The sequence below is a fragment of the Pristiophorus japonicus genome, chromosome 11 (assembly GCF_044704955.1).
Source record: "Pristiophorus japonicus isolate sPriJap1 chromosome 11, sPriJap1.hap1, whole genome shotgun sequence".
NCBI lineage: Eukaryota > Metazoa > Chordata > Chondrichthyes > Pristiophoridae > Pristiophorus > Pristiophorus japonicus.
In genome coordinates this window covers 87,141,409-87,158,990 of record NC_091987.1, presented here as the reverse complement: position 1 = coordinate 87,158,990, position 17,582 = coordinate 87,141,409, and the positions used below count along the sequence as shown (strand labels likewise).

Below are 17,582 nucleotides of genomic sequence, written 5' to 3'. Positions count from 1 at the left end.
TTATACAAAAAGATTCATATAAAGTGATATGACAACAGACTCTCCATACAGCAACATTGTTTTAACTACATAAAAGCTAATTATCATTCAATAAACTTCACAACAATATAGCCATGATAAGTTGACAGACACTTTACAGCCAAGCACAGTTTCCAAACATAACGAGATATGCATGCTGACCAAATAATCCAACAGAGTCAAGCAAAATGCTTTAAGTTCCATGAAATGCGCAGTGGATTGCTCAGTTCATATGATTTGTGCAACATGAATGAATGGGTTCCATACAAGACAGTGTATTGACTATCAAATACACTTTACACACAACTAAAACGAACACTCATTTAACTGCAAAGTGAGGCAAAGCATTTACAGCAAGTGCCCTAACTAGCACTAATCCCAACATGCACTTACGATTATTTATTCCGTTCCAGAGACACAAATATTGTTGGAAGTACCTGTACCTTCTTTCTCTCCTATGTTAGCCCGTTCAGATTCTGGGATTGGATTGAACACAAATGGTGTGTCAGAGACCGGCAGCTCATAGTCTGACATTAAACTGGACACATTAGAAGTGTCAGAGACAGGCACCTCATGGTCTGAGGGGATAAGAAGGAAGCCAAATACAAAATTCTTAATCTCTCATTGAAAAAACACCTTGGTTGTATTGATGAATACATTTGTATTACTGGACATCATTACATGTAGTGATTCCTATACATAACCACACAATGTGTACCTAATAATACATATCATCCAATATGAAACCATACTTATCATAATGCGTTGACCAGTTAATTCAATATTATTCAAAATGATTCATAAAAGAGTAATATAACAACAGATATTCCAGGCAACAATAGATTTCATTACTGTGCCAAAGGTTCACATTGAATAAGCTTCACAATAAAGCCATAAAGGTTGACAAGATACTTTACAATCAAGGACAGTGTCTATATCATGGAATCATACAGCACAGAAGGAGGGCATTCGGCCCATCAGGCCTGTGCTGATTGTTTGAAAGAGCTATCCCAATATTTCCCTTTGCCTGTTCTTTCCCCATAGCCCAGCAATTGTTTCCCCTTCAAGTATTTATCCAATTCCTGCCCCTTCAAGTATTTATCCAATTCCCTTTTGAAAGTTACTATTGAACTGCATCCACAAACCACCCTTTCAGGTAGTGCATTCCCAGATTATAAACACTCGTTGCATACAGAGAATTCTCCTCGATTCTTTGCAAATTACCTTACATCTGTGTCCTTTGGTTACCGACCCTCATGCCAGTGGAAACAGTTACACTCTATTTACTCTATCTAAACTCCGCAGAATTTTGAACACATCTATTCAATCTCTCCTTAACCTTCTTTGCTCTAAGGAGAACAATCACAGCTTCACCAATCTCTGCGCAGAACTGATAGCCTCGTCCCTGCTACTATTGCAATAAATCCACCTTCACCCAGGCCTTGACATGCTTCCTGAAGTGAGGTACCAAACTTCGTGACATAAGCACATTGACCAAATAATCCAACAGAGATAAGCAAAATGCATCAATTCTAAGAGATATGCAGTGAATTGCTCATTTCAGGTACTTTTGCAAAAGGTATGAATCTGTTCCATGCAAGACCCTGTATTGACTATCAAATATGCTTTCTACTTAAGTAACCCGAATACTGTATGATTCACAAAAGAGTAATATGACAACAAACACTCCAGGCAGCAGCAGAATAAGAGGGTAACTAAAGAAACGGTACAGCCTATTAGAGACCACGAGGGTAACCTTTGTGTGTAGGCGGAAGATGTTGGTAGGGTTCTTAACGAATACTTTGCATCTGTTTTCATAAAGGAAAGGGGTAATGCAGATACTGCTATCGAGGAGGAGTGTGATATTCTGGATGAAATAAATATAGTGAGAGAGGAAGTATTAATGGCTTTAGCAGCTTTGAAAGTAGATGTCCCCAGGCCCAGATGAAATGCATCCCAGGCTGTTGAGCGAAGTAAAAGAGGAAATAGCAGAGGCCTTAACCATCATTTTCCAGTCATCTTTGGATCTGGGCATGGTGCCGGAGGATTGAAGGAATGCTAATGTTGTACCCTTGTTTAAGAAAGGAAAAAGGGATAAGCCGAGTAATTACAGGCTTGTCAGCCTAACCTCAGTGGTGGGAAAATTATTGGAAAAAATCCTGAAAGACTGGATAAATCTGCATTTGGAAAGGCAAGAATTAATTAGGGACAGTCAGCACGGATTTGTTAAGGGAAGATTGTGTTTGATTAACCTGATTGAATTTTTTGAGGAGGTAACCAAGAGGGTCGATGAGGGTAGTACATACGATGTAATATATATGGACTTTAGCAAGGCTTTTGATAAGGTCCCACATGGTAGACTGGTCATGAAGGTTAAAGCCCATGGGATACAGGGCAAAGTGTCAAGTTGGATCCAAATTTGGTTTGTAAGTAGGAAACAAAGGATAATGATTGATGGATGATTTTGTGACTGGAAGGATGTTTCCAGTGGGGTTCCGCAGGGCTCAGTACTGGGTCCCTTGCTTTTTGTGGTATATATCAACGATTTAGATTTGAATATAGGGAGTATGATTAAGAAGTTTGCAGACAACACTAAAATTGGCTGTGTGGTTGAATATGAAGAGGAAAGTCATGGGCTGCAGGAGGATATCAATCTACTGGTCAAGTGGGCAGAGCAATAGCAAATGGAATTTAATTCAGAGAAGTGTGAATTGATGCACTTTGGGAGGGCTAATAAGGAAAGGGTATACACATTAAGCGGTATGCCACTTAATAGTGTAGATGAACAAAGGGACCTTGGAGTGCTTGTCCACAGATCTCTGAAAGTAGCAGGCCAGGTGGATAAGGTGGTTAAGAAGGCATACGGAATGCTTGCCTTTATTGGCCGAGGCATAGAATATAAGAACAGGGAGGTTATGCTTAAATTGTATAATACTTTGGTTCGGCCACAGCTGGAGTACTGCGTGCAGTTCTGGTCGCCATATTATAGGAAGGACGTGATTGCACTGGAGAGGGTGCAGAGGAGATTTACTAGGATGCTGCCTGGAATGGAGAATCTTAGTTATGAGGACAGATTGGATAGGCTGGGTTTGTTCTCATTGGAATAGAAGAGGTTAAGAGGAGACCTCATGGAGGTGTACAAAATATTGAGGGGCCTGGACATAGTGGATAGTAAGGGTCTATTTCCATTGGTGGAGGGGTTGATTACAAGGGGGCATAGTTTTAAGGTGGCAGTGGAAAGTTTAGAGAGGATTTGAGGCGGGGCTTCTTTACGCAGAGGGTTGTGAGGATCTGGAACTCGCTGCCTGGAAGAGTGATAGATGCAGAAACCCTCATCACTTTTAAGAGATGGTTGGATGGGCACTTGAAGCGCAGTAACCTGCAGGGTTACGGATCAAGAGCTGGTAATTGGGATTAGACTGGATAACCTATTGCTGGACGGTGCAGATATAATGGTAAGTACCGCAGGGAATAGAATACGGCCAGGGTGATCTCCTGGATTAGTTTCAATTGCTTGGATGGGTCGGAGAGGAATTCTCTCAGATTTTTTCTCCCTAAATTGGCCTGGGTTTTAACTGTTTTTTGCCTCTCCCAGGAGATCACATGGCTCCGATTGGGATGGAGTGTAGAATGTTTCAGTATAAGAGGTGTCGCAGTTGTGTGAGGCGTACTGGTTCGGCTGGGTGCTGTTTGCCTTTCCGTCATTGTGCATAGATTTATATGTAACCTTTAGGGCTGCTGACCAAGGGCCGTATGGCTGGCTCTTTGTCGGCCGGCGTGAACACGATGGGCCGAAATGGCCTCCTTCTGTGCTGTAAATTCCTTTGTTTCTTTGTTTCTATTTCTTTTAACTGCGTGAAAGCTATTTATCATTTAATAAACTCCACAACAATATAGCCATAATAGAGTGACAGCTACTTTGCTGTAAAGCACAGGGTCTCTATCATAAAATCATGCAGACACGGAAGGAGGCCATTCGGCCCATCTACAACATGTGCCCTAAATTTCTGTCACTTTAGCACAAACCTCAACATGCAATTCTAATTAACTTCTCCATTCCTGAGTTCACATCCAAGGCATAAATATTGTCAGAAGTACCTGCAACTTCAGTAGCAGGTTCAGATTTTGGGATTGGAGTGAACACATATGGAGTGTCAGAGACTGGCAGCTCATAGTCTGACATTAAACTGAATACATTAGGAGTGTCAGAGGCTGGCACCGCATGGTCTGAGGGGATAAGAAGAAAGCCAGATACACAATTCTTAATCTCTTGTGAAAGTAATCCGTGTGTTGTTTTGCTAAATATATTTGTATTATTGGACAAAATTATAATGTAGCACTATTGCAGAATTGATCTTATTCTTTCATTATAATAACATTAAACGGATTCCAATGTAACCATAAATTGCGCACATAATTATACATTTCATACAATATGAAACACATACACAATAGTGCGTAAACTAATTAAATATTATCATAAAAGATTCATAGAAAGTGATATGACAACAGACTCTCCATGCAGCAACATTGTTTTAACTACATAAAAGCTAATTATCATTCAATAAACTTCACAACAATATAGCCATGATAGGTTAACAGACACTTTACAGCCAGGCACAGTCTCCAAACATCACGAGATAAGCGTGCTGACCAAATAATCCAACAGAGACAAGCAAAATGCGTAAGATCCATGAAATGTGCGGTTGATTGCGCAGTTCATATACTTTGTGCAAAAAGGATGAATAGGTTCCATGCAAGACAGTGTATTGACTATCAAATATGCTTTACACACAACTAAAACGAACACTCATTTAACTGCAAAAGTGTGGCAAAGCATCTGCAGCATGTGCCCTAACTATCTTTCACTTTAGCACTAATTCCAACATGCGCTTATAATTATTTATTCCGTTCCAGAGGCACAAATATTGTCGGAAGTACCTGTACCTTCTTTCTCTCCTATGTTAGCAGGTTCAGATTCTGGGATTGGATTGAACACAAATGGAGTGTCAGAGACCGGCAGCTCATAGTCTGACATTAAACTGGACACATTAAGAGTGTCAAAGGTTGGCACCTCATAGTCTGCAGTGAAAAAGAAGGAAGCCAGATACAAAATTCTTAATTTCTCATTGAAAAAGCACCTGGGTTGTATTGATGAATACATTTGTATTACTGGACATCATTACATGTAGCGATTCCTATATATACCCACACAATGTGTACCTAATAATACATATTATCCAATACGAAACCATACTTATCATAATGCGTTGACCAGTTAATTCAACATTATTCAAAATGATTCATAAAAGAGTAATATAACAACAGATATTCCAGGCAGCAACAGATTTTATAACTGTACCAAAGGTTCTTATCATTGAGTAAGCTTCACAGTATAGTCATAAAGGTTGATAGAAACTTTACAATCACGCACAGTGTCTATATCATAGAATCATACAGCACAGAAAGAGGGCATTCGGCCCATCAGGCCTGTGCTGATTGTTTGAAAGAGCTATCCCAATATTTCCCTTTGCCTGTTCTTTCCCCATAGCCCAGCAATTGTTTCCCCTTTAAGTATTTATCCAATTCCCTTTTGAAAGTTACTATTGAACTGCATCCACAAACCACCCTTTCAGGCAGTGCATTCCCGATCATAAAAACTCCTTGCGTAACGAGAATTCTCCTATGGTTCTTTGCAAATTACCTTACATCTGTGTCCTTTGGTTACCGACCCTCGTGCCAGTGGAAACAGTTACACTCTATTTACTCTATCTAAACTCCGCAGAACTTTGAACACATCTATTCAATCTCTCATTTACCTCCTTTGCTCTAAGGAGAACAATCACAGCTTCATTAATCTCTGCACAGAACTGAAGGCCACTTCCCTGCTACCATTCCAATAAATCCACCTTCACCAAGGCCTTGACATGCTTCCTGAAGTGTGGCACCAAACTTCGTGACATAAGCACATTGACCAAATAATCCAACAGAGAAAAGCAAAATGCATCAATTCTAGGAGATATGCAAGGAATTGCTCATTTCAGATACTTTTGCAACAACTATGAATCTGTTCCATGCAAGACCCTGTATTAACTATCAAATATGCTTTCTACTCAAGTAACCCGAACATTGTATGATTCACAAAAGAGTAATATGACAACAGACACTCCAGGCAGCAACAGATTTCTTTTAACTGCGTGAAAGCTATTTATCATTCAATAAACTCCACAACAATATAGCCATAATAAGTTGACAGATATTTTACAGTCAAGCACAGTGTCTATATCATAGAATCATACAAGCACGGAAAGAGGCCCATCTTCAGCATGTGCCGTAACTTTCTGTCACTTTAGTACAAACCTCAACATGCACTTCTAATTATTTACTCCATTCCTGAGTTCACATCCAAGGCACAAATATTGTCAGAAGTACCTGTAACTTCAGTATCTCCTATGTTAGTAGGTTCATATTCTGGTATTGGAGTGAACACATATGGAGTGTCAGAGACCGGCAGCTCATAGTCTGACATTAAACTGAACACATTAGGAGTGTCAGAGGTTGGCACTTCATGGTCTGAGGGGATAAGAAGGAAGCCAGATACAAAATTCTTAATCTCCCATGAAAGTAACACCCGAGTTGTATTACATTTGTATTACAGGACATCATTACAATGTAGCACTGTTGCAGAATTGAGCTAATTATTTCATTACAATAACATGAAATGAATTCCAATGTAACCACACATTGCGCAACAAATTATACATTTCATACAATACTAATAGTGAGAACATAAGAACTTAAGGGCTTGACAAGGTGGATGCAGAGAGGATGTTTCCACTGATGGGGGAGACTAGAACTAGAGGGCATGATCTTAGAATAAGGGGCCGCCCATTTAAAGCAGAGATGAGGAGAAATTTCTTCTCTCAAAGGGTTGTAAATCTGTGGAATTCGCTGCCTCAGAGAGCTGTGGAAGCTGGGACATTGAATAAATTTAAGACAGAAATAGACAGTTTCTTAAATGATAAGGGGATAAGGGGTTATGGGGAGCAGGCGGGGAAGTGGAGCTGAGTCCATGATCAGATCAGCCATGATCTTACTGAATGGCGGAGCAGGCTCGAGGAGCCATATGGCCTACTCCTGTTCCTATTTCTTATGGTCTTATGTTCTAAGAGTGATATGACAATAGACACTCCATGCAGCAACATTGTTTTAACTTCGTGAAAGATATTTATCATCCAGTAAGCTTCGCAACATATAGCCATAGTAGTTTGTCAGGCACTTTACAGCCAAGCACAGTCTCTAAACTTCATGAAATACGCGCAATAACCAAATAATCCAACAAAGATAAGCAAAATGCTTAAATTCAATGAGAGCTGCAGTGGATTGCTCATTTCATAATCCTTGTGCAGTGATAATGAATGGGTTACATGTAAAACAGTGTATTGACTATCAAATACATTACACACAAGTAAACCAAACACCAAACTGTGAAGGTGTGGCATAGCATCTACAGTCCTAGCTTCACCATGCAACCTGAACATGCACTTTTAATTATTTACTCCAGTCCTGAGTTCAAACCCAAGACATCAATATTGTCAGAAGTACCTGTAACATCTTTCTCTCCTATGTTAGCATGTTCAAATTCTGGGATTGAACTGAACACGTATGGAGTGTCAGAGACCGGCAGCTCATAGTCTGCAAGGCATGTTAGAGGAGCAGTTAAGATTCAACCACATTGCTGTGGGTCTAGAGTCACATGTAGGCCAGACTGGGTAAGAATGGCAGATTTCCTTCCCAAAAGGACATTAGTGAACCAGTTGAGTTTTTTCAACAATCTGGTAGTTTCTTGGTCACCATTACTGATAATGACTTTATTAGAACAAAGCTGACATCTTCCAGAGTGACTAAAGTTCCCCATTTATTGTCATGTTTAAAAGTGCTGCTTCAGTGGTTGGCTGTGGTGTGCATTTATTGATTTGTGTTTTGTTAGCTGACAACATTTTTTAAATTCAAGTAACACAATGGGAGCTGCAACTTCAAGGAAATTAAACTGGAAATGATTTAATTTTGTTCTGTTGCGGAAAGTTTATTTATTCACAAATTGTTTCAATTTCACTTAGATTTGTACAACCCAGTTAACTATTTGTGGACTAGTTCCCTTTTGAGATTCTAAAACATGCATCCAACTTCTGGGAGTCTACTGAAGACACAGAATATGTAAATTTCTGAGAGGCACCTATCCATCTGATCTCTGATAGTCACACGGGGAGGTAAATATAGTTTCTGGATAACACGTCTGTAAACCCTTGAGAGTCATGTAGAAAGATGCAGAATAACCTTGTCATAATAACATAAGAATTAGGAGCAGGAGTAGGCCATTCAGCCCCTCGAGTCTGCTCTGCCATTCAATAAGATCATGGCAGATTTTCTACCTCAACTCCATTTTCCTGCACTATCCCCATATCCCTTGATTCCCTTAATATCCAAAAGTCTAGCAATCTCTGTCTTGAATATACTCAAAGATTGAGCCCTCTGGGGTAGAGAATTCCAAAGATTCACCACCCTCTGTGAAGAAGTTTCTTCTCATCTCAGTCTTAAATGGCCGACCCCTTATTCTGAGACTGGGACCCCGGGTTCTAGATTCCCCAGCCAGAGGAAACATTCTCCCTGCATCTACCCTGTCAAGCCCTGTAAGAACTTTGTATGTTTCAATCACCATCATCATCATAGGCAGTCCCTCGGAGTCGAGGATGATATGCTTCCACTCAAAAAAGTGAGTTCTCAGGGGTCAATGACTGTGGTCATGACTATGTGTCTATCCAACCTCTAAAGACAGAAAGAAAGACTTGGATTTATATAGCGCCTTTTACGACCACTGGATGTCTCAAAGCGCTTTACAGCCAATGTGCTTTTGGATTGTAGTTGCTGTTGTAATGCAGGAAATACACGCACAACAAGCTCCCACAAACAGTAATGTTACAATGACCAGATAATCTGTTTTTTGTTATGTTGATTGAGGGATAAATATTGGTTAGGGCACTGGGTATAACTCCCCTGCTTTTCTTCGAAATAGTGCCATGGGATCTTTTATGTCCACTTGAGAGAGCAGACGGGACCTCGGTTTAACGTCTCATCCAAAAGATGACACCTCCGACAGAGCAGCACTCCCTCAGCACTGCACTGGAGTGTCAGCCTAGATTTTTATGCTCAAGTCCCTGGAGTGGGACTTGAACCCACAACCTTCTGACTCAGAGATGAGAGCGCTACCCACTGAGCCACAGCTAACATTGAGGCTAGAGGTGATATGAAAAATACTGGTGGTGATAGTTCTGAGATTTCTGGTAGTCTAGTTGGGAGGCCAGTCTTGTAGTCATGCAATGATATCTGTTTGTTCATTCTTCAATGATCTAGAGGGATGGTCAAGGGCAGGGAGAAAGGCATTTTCAAGGTAGTCATGTGACTATTCCTGACACCTCAATCATAAGTTTGATAGAGAGTATTGTGGAGAACTCCAGGTGGATTTCCAGCTGAGGCCCGAGTTAAAATTTACAGTCGGGTCTTAATGATGTCATCGGGTTGCAACATGCATATGTAAGGAAGGACCCTGTTGGCTCCAGATGTGTGTCCTTGCTGCCTGCTCAGGAGAGAAGGTTAAAATTGCAGATGTTGTGACCATGGTGGCTTTCGGACAGGTAAGAGCCAGGGTGATTTTAACTGCCAGGTTTCTGCTGAGTTTGAAATTTGTATATTCCTTTGTGGTGCATTGGATGAAAGAAGGTCATCTTGTTATCCAAGTTCTTTATACACTGGAGTTTAGAAGGATGAGAGGGGATCTCATAGAAACATATAAGATTCTGACAGGACTGGACAGGTTAGATGCGAGAAGAATGTTCCTGATGTTGGGGAAAACCAGAATCAGGGACACAGTCTTAGGATAAGGGGTAGGCCATTTAGAACTGAGATGAGGAGAAACTTCTTCACTCAGAGAGTTGTTAACCTGTGGAATTCCCTGCCGCAGAGAGTTGTTGATGCCAGTTCATTGGATATATTCAAGAGGGAGTTAGATATGGCCCTTACGGCTAAAGGGATCAAGGGGTATGGAGAGAAAGCAGGAAAGGGGTACTGAGGGAATGATCAGCTATGATCTTATTGAATGGTGATGCAGGCTCGAAGGGCCGAACGGCCTACTCCTGCAACTATTTTCTATGTTTCTAAGGCATAATATAGAACTGAATGCAAGCCTCTGCCATGTTTCATGGAAGTATGATTGCTGATAAATGTTATTTATGTCTATTACAGGACAACATGTTAATGTACTTTCCAAGATGGAATTTAAGTCAACGTTCTAGGTTATAGAAACATAGAAAATAGGGCAGGAGTAGGCCATTCGGCCCTTTGAGCCTGCACCGCCATTCAATGAGTTCATGGCTGAACATGCAACTTCAGTACCCCATTCCTGCTTTCTTGCCATACCCCTTGATCCCCCTAGTAGTAAGGACTTCATCTAACTCCTTTTTGAATATATTTAGTGAATTGGCCTCAACAACTTCCTGTGGTAGAGAATTCCACAGGTTCACCACTCTCTGGGTGAAGAAGTTTCTCCTCATCTCGGTCCTAAATGGCTTACCCCTTATCCTTAGACTGTGACCCCTGGTTCTGGACTTCCTCAACATTGGGAACATTCTTCCTGCATCTAACCTGTCTAAACCTGTCAGAATTTTAAATGTTTCTATGAGGTCCCCCCTCATTCTTCTGAACTCCAGTGAATACAAGCCCAGTTGATCCAGTCTTTCTTGATATGTCAGTCCCGCCATCCCGGGAATCAGTCTGGTGAACCTTCGCTGCACTCCCTCAATAGCAAGAATGTCCTTCCTCAAGTTAGGAGACCAAAACTGCACACAATATTCCAGGTATGGCCTCACCAAGGCCCTGTACAACTGTAGTAACACCTCCCTGCCCCTGTACTCAAATCCCCTCGCTATGAAGGCCAACATGCCATTTGCCTTTCCAACCGCCTGCTGCACCTGCATGCCAACCTTCAATGACTGATGTACCATGACACCCAGGTCTCGTTGCACCTCCCCTTTTCCTAATCTGTCACCATTCAGATAATAGTCTGTCTCTCTGTTTTTACCACCAAAGTGGATAATCTCACATTTATCCACATTATACTTCATCTGCCATGCATTTGCCCACTCACTTAACCTATCCAAGTCACTCTGCAGCCTCATAGCATCCTCCTCGTAGCTCACACTGCCACCCAACTTAGTGTCATCCGCAAATTTGGAGATACTACATTTAATCCCCTCATCTAAATCATTAATGTACAATGTAAACAGCTGGGGCCCCAGCACAGAACCTTGCGGTACCCCACTAGTCAATGCCTGCCATTCTGAAAAGTACCCATTTACTCCTACTCTTTGCTTTCTGTCTGCCAACCAGTTCTCAATCTACGTCAGCACACTACCCCCAATCCCATGTGCTTTAACTTTGCACATTAATCTCTTGTACACTAGCTGAATTCCTTTTCAGACACAGTAGCTATGCAAAACACACCATGCAATTATAAATTTAATGAAAAAACAATGTATAGAATAACTCACTCATTAACTTTGAATATACTTCACACAAGTTAAAAGTATTTGATCAGTGAATGTTCAACCAAAATTAACGTTTACTAATTGTCCTATTAATATATTTCATATAAGCTGTGATTAAACATTGTGAGATACCCAATGTAGCCTAGGCAATATAATCGAATCTCTGAGGTCTATGATGTATTGACTTATTTCTTCCATGCTCAAGCAGTGAAAGGATAACATGCAATATACTGCGTTATGAATACTCGTCATATATATGCAAAATAAGAATGCATTAAATAAAACATCAGTAAATGCAGCACAGCATTTATGATATTTAAATCTCAAGGTAGACTATTGTTTTTGAACACATTATATGAAAATCCTCAGTCTGCTATTTTAACAAAGACATTAATCCATTTTAAAAATAAATTAACATTCTTACAGTACTAGGTAAAGAATTTTTATAACCAAGCCAGTAATATGTTCCTAATATTATCTAGAGCAATTTCAATCCCATAACATTGATCAAACAATTTATTTCATAAAACCCAGCCTTTCAACTTTAGAGGATACCCAATATATTGACCAAATTCAGATTTATTTATCCATTAAAATCCATATAATGCATAGAAAATTGATTGTTTAATATATTTTACATAAAAGCATGGATTCGTTGCAAAACTCAATGGGCAATATACTCCACACAAAAGTAAATCAGAGTTGAAAAAATGTAGCTGAGAGAATGCGGCATGGCATCCCTGACATAAAACTGCACATCAATATCATAGGTTGGTGGCACTACAGTCATGACTTTAAACTGGATATAAATATTTTCTTCAGGCTCAATTTGGTTGACCATTGAAATAAATTCTAGTGTGGTTTGTGTCTCAAGGCCAAATGACATGTTTACCAGGATCCTTTGTCTCTCTATCCTCTATCCTTTATCCCGGTGCCCACCCCTTTGCCAAATTAGTTTACTTTCTCCCCCACAGCGCTAGTTAACCTCCCCACGAGGACATTGGTCCCAGCCCTGTTGAGGTGCAACTCACTCATCGTAATCAGATCCCTCCTGCCCCAAAATTGGTAACAATGCCTCAGGAATTTGAAGCTCTCTCTCCTGTGTCATTTTCCCAGCCACGCATTAACCTGTCTTATCCTACTATTCCTATACACACTAGTGTGTGACACTGGGTGTAATCCAGAGAATAATACCTTTGGGATCCTGCTTTTGAACTTCTTCCCTAGCTCCTGAAACGCTGACTGAAGAACCTAATTCATTTCTTTTCTGCGGCTTTGGATTCCACATGGACCACGACTTCTCGCTCTTCCCCTTCCCCCCTCAAAATGTTCTGCACTATCTCAGTACTGTCCTTTACTCTGGTGCCAGGGAGGCAACAGACCATGTGGGACTCACATAAGAAATAGAAGCAGGAGTAGATCATTTGGCCCTGCTCTGCCATTTAATATCATGGCTGATCTGATCCTGGTCTCAACTCCACTTCCCCGCCTGCACCCCATAAGCCTTGCAGAAATGTCCGTCTGTCCTCCTGGCTATTGAACTTCCTATAACCACATCGTTTCTACACTTCGCTGTGCCTCCCTGTGCACTCCATTGTTCCATGGTGCCATGCTCTCTGCGGACTGCACTCCTTCAAGTTGGCTCAATACTGAAAACTGATTAATGAGCGACACACTCCCGGAGGATTGCTGCATTACCTACCTCTTCCTACCCTGCCGGATGGCCATTCACTTACTGTCCTGATCTCTCTGTGGCTGGGGTGCCCCTCTCCTGGAATAGATGATCCAGGAAATTCTCATCCTCCCGTATGCCCTACAATGCTTTTTGCTCAGTCTGCCTTCAGAGAGACACATGCGAAAGACACAAATATCCAGTTCAGATCATAGTATTGTTACACCTCTGATTTACGCTATTGTATAGTTAGATATTAAGCAGCATGGGGACATCTTGAAACTCACAATGCTATGTATGTATATGGGAGCAAACCAGCATCATTGTACCCAGGAGAATATCTAAGGCAAGATTCCACATTTTTAATAAACAGTTCTTAAAACTAATATAGATATGGAAAGAATATTTATATAAATCAGCACACATACCATGAGTGTAGACTGTTCAGTACCATGTGAGAAAAAGAGTGATACTTATAAATCGTTTTCTACATAAAATCACATTATAACATTCAGCCCATGGGATAGATATTGTTGGGAGTACCTGTAACGACTTTCTCTTTTATGTTAATAATTTCAGGTACTGGAGTTGGGTGGACCACATCTGGAGTGTCAGGGGCTGGAAGCTTGTGGTCTGGAAGGTATAATAAAGAAACCAAATACAAACCTCTGTGATCATTCAACACAAAAATACAAGAGTTGATAAAAAAAATTTAAACAAAGCAGATGGCAGAAGTCTGAAATATAAAACAAAATCAGAAAATGTTAGAGCTTCACAGCAGGCCCAACATAATATAAAAATGGAAAAGACTCCCTTTATTAATGTTTTGAATGCATTCAAAAACAGATCTTTTGAACAGCTGGAGATTATGCACTAAATAATACACTTCATGTAATAATAAACTACCCACAACATAATACATTGATCGATCAATAAAATTCACACAAGGGTGACATGACAACAGAACCTGCATGCTGCATCATTGTGTAAACTGTGTGAGAGGTAATTGCAGTGATAATCCAATTAACATCACACAATCATAACCATGATAGATTGACAGAGACATCGCAGATAAGTGGTCTCCAAAATTCATGAAATGTGCAATGCATTAATCAAATAAACAAAAAAGGTGAGGAAAGTGCTTAAAATCCATGAGATATGCAGTGCATTGGCCGTTTCATATACTTTATGCAGCAGCAATTAGTGGATTCCATGCAGGACAAGGTGTATTGACTATCAAATACACTTTTCATACAAGTGAAACAGAACACTCAGTGTTAGTACTGAAGTGTGGTATATCAGCTGTGGCATGTATCCTAACTATTTGTCACTTCAACCCAAACATTTACAATTGAGAAAAGCTCAGTGACATTTAACAGCACACACTCATTAGTATTTACTCCATTCATGAGTTCATGCCCAACATAGATATTGTTGGGAGTACCTGAAAATGCCTTCTTTCCTATACTGGCAAGTTTAGATAGTGGGATTGGACTGAACACATATGGAATGTCAGAGACTGGCAGCTCAGAGTCTGTAAGGCATAACAAAGAACCAAATGGAAACTTCTGTCATCTCTCAAGAATGATGATAAATGCATTAGTCTAGAAATCCCGGCCTCCCCGGGTCCGTACGGAGTGTGTACGGACCTGGGAAGGCATCGTAAAAGTCGGTTTTCAGCACGCAAAGCGCATGCGCTGAAAACCGGCTTTTACGATCTGTCCAGCTCCAGCTTGACAGATCCTCCATATCTCGGCAGCCAGGACATTCGCATGGGCAAGATTGCAGTATTTACCCATCTCTTGATCAATGGATGTCCTGAAAACTCCTGCTCCTGATAAAAGCAGGCACATAGCCTACTTTTACAGGTGTAAGAGTTTTAAAACATACCAAAACATAACAAGATAAAATTTAAAAAACACATTTTATTGTTAAAATCCCTGTCCACTATGGTAAGTTTATTTTAAACCATAATTAAAAAATCTTTAAAAAAAAAAATCGGAAAAATATATATTTTTTTATGTCATTAATAACTTTAATTTAAATTAATCTTAAATATGTAGTGTATTTTTTCTATTTTTTATTCGTGTTTTGGTGTTTGTGGGCTGTTTCTCATTCATAATAATGAGAACTCTAACTTATGGAATTCCCATTATTATGAATGAGAAAATACTGTACCTTGATTGGCTGCCCAGAGCCATGTGCCTGCAGCTCCAACCTACGTCCGTCTTGACGTGCACGCGCTGTGATGCGCAGTGAGTGGAGGCCTCAGGACCGGGATCTCTTGTGGGCGCAGCAGGAACAGGTAAGTGCGCATCTTTTTTACCTTTTTCAGTCGTTCGCCCACGGGAAGACCTCGACCGGGATTTCTAGGCCATTATCTATGCAGTTTATTTGATTTACTTATAAATACTACAATAACACAGCTAGAACTCCACTGCACACACATTGTACAGGTCATACCCTACACATTGTGTAATTATAAGCTTCATGCAAACACTGTATTAAATGGTCATATCAGTACAATTCAACAAACTTCACACAATAATAATGGAATGATTCAATGTGATATCAAACACTGTTTAAGTAGCATGGCCAAGTAGTAATGGATCATATTTTATGGTAGAAATAACAGCGATCACCGTTATTAAAGTGTAAATTGGACAGCAACTTCCGGCAACCGTACATGCGCAATTAAATGTGGAAATCTGGAAGTGGCTGTCCAAGTTTCCCTGCTCCTCCAAAAGCGGCACAACAATAGTATCTTGCCGAGAGATTCACCATTCAAATATATGGAATAGTGTGAAGTTGCCGTACTTACCTGATATGTACACACTAAACTCTCCAGAAAATGTTAGGGCTTGTCCATTCCAGTGTAAGTGCCTTTTTAACAGTGTGATAAGTCTTCATTACTACCAAACAACCTCTCTTTCACAGAAAATGAACTATCACAAATGTGGAGTCTCATTCCTTCAGATTTTAATTATTGTTGGAGATTTTAACTTTTTCTTCCCATCTTTTATCTCTCTCTCTCTTAATCCAATATTTATTTCCCTCTCTTTATTTTGCTTTCTGTACCTGATTTGACATTGAATTCAATATTCTAACTGACACTGCCTGGTTCAGATTGTGCTGCTCATTAAAGATTCTTCAATCTAATTGGTTAAGGAGATACATAGTTGCATGTCCTGTTCACACAGAATCCAGAGGGCACTGTGATATGTTGGCTGACAAAAACTTCCAGTGCAAAAGCCCATAGAAAGTCTATAGGCAAGTGCAAGTGTAGCAAAAGGCAGACACCGCTTATTCGCTGCTGACCACAAAATTTGGCCCATTTTATAGAAGCACAATAACTAAACTCGATAAGATACACAACTCACTGCCCAACGAATCTAACTTAGGCTTGTATAGTGTACTGACGATTTAACACAATACATGCAGAAGGAATGAAAACTCAAAAAAGGATGTAGACACACAATAATAATTACCGAATAAACTTTACACTTGTGCCTATAAAGAAAAGATTTGCATTTATATAGTGCTTTTCATGACCACTGGACGTCTCAAAGCGCTTTACAGCTAATTAAGTACTTTTGACATGTAGTCACTGTTGTAATTTAGGAATTACGGCAGCCAATTTGCACAAAGGAAGCTCCCACAAACAGCACTCTATAAGAGTGTACTAGATGAGAATGAGTGAACATAGCTCAACATCTATGGCAATTACTCTACGCATTAATGTCATGGATGAGACATAACACTGATCGAGCAATATATTTAAACAGGCTAGGTTCACAAGGTATAAAGTGCAATGGCGAAACAACACAACTCAAATAAACATGTAATTTAAAATCCACCAAGATGCACAGGAAATTCATCACATATTATAGTTTATGCAAAAGAAATGAATGGACTCCATGTAAGACAGTTTAACCCAGAATTTCCTGCAACAGTGAGTTCAGCGACAGACAGTGCAAAATTTGCCATCTTGCGCAACAATCTTGCCATTGTGAACATACTCCAAACTTTCCTAGATTTGTCATTTGAATAGGCCGCAGTGAGCATAACAGCAAATCAGAAGCAGCACAGCCAATAGCAAATGTTTGCTAATGACTAAGTCTAGGTGAGTTTACTTAATATGTAAGAAATAATTTGGTTTTAATAAGACTAAAGATTGCAAATCTCCATTCCGTGTAATACCTTTAGGCTGTAATCTATAAACAATGTTCACCTCCATAGTAACAAACCAGATATGCTTCCCAAAATATATAAAATCTGTAGAAACAGCAATA

At 40.0% G+C, this 17,582-nt stretch overlaps 1 protein-coding gene across 1 annotated transcript in view; it reads right to left on the bottom strand.

Annotated features, from left to right (window-relative positions):
• LOC139275554 (target of Nesh-SH3) overlaps nucleotides 1-17,582 on the bottom strand; it is a 200,214-nt gene that overhangs the window by 168,206 nt on the left and 14,426 nt on the right. Inside the window, exons 4-5 of the mRNA XM_070892723.1 lie at nucleotides 14,735-14,824; nucleotides 13,834-13,923 (exon numbers count right to left, since the gene is read on the bottom strand). Of these exons, the coding sequence (XP_070748824.1) occupies nucleotides 13,834-13,923; nucleotides 14,735-14,824 (180 nt within the window). The remainder of the gene's footprint in view (nucleotides 1-13,833; nucleotides 13,924-14,734; nucleotides 14,825-17,582) is intronic.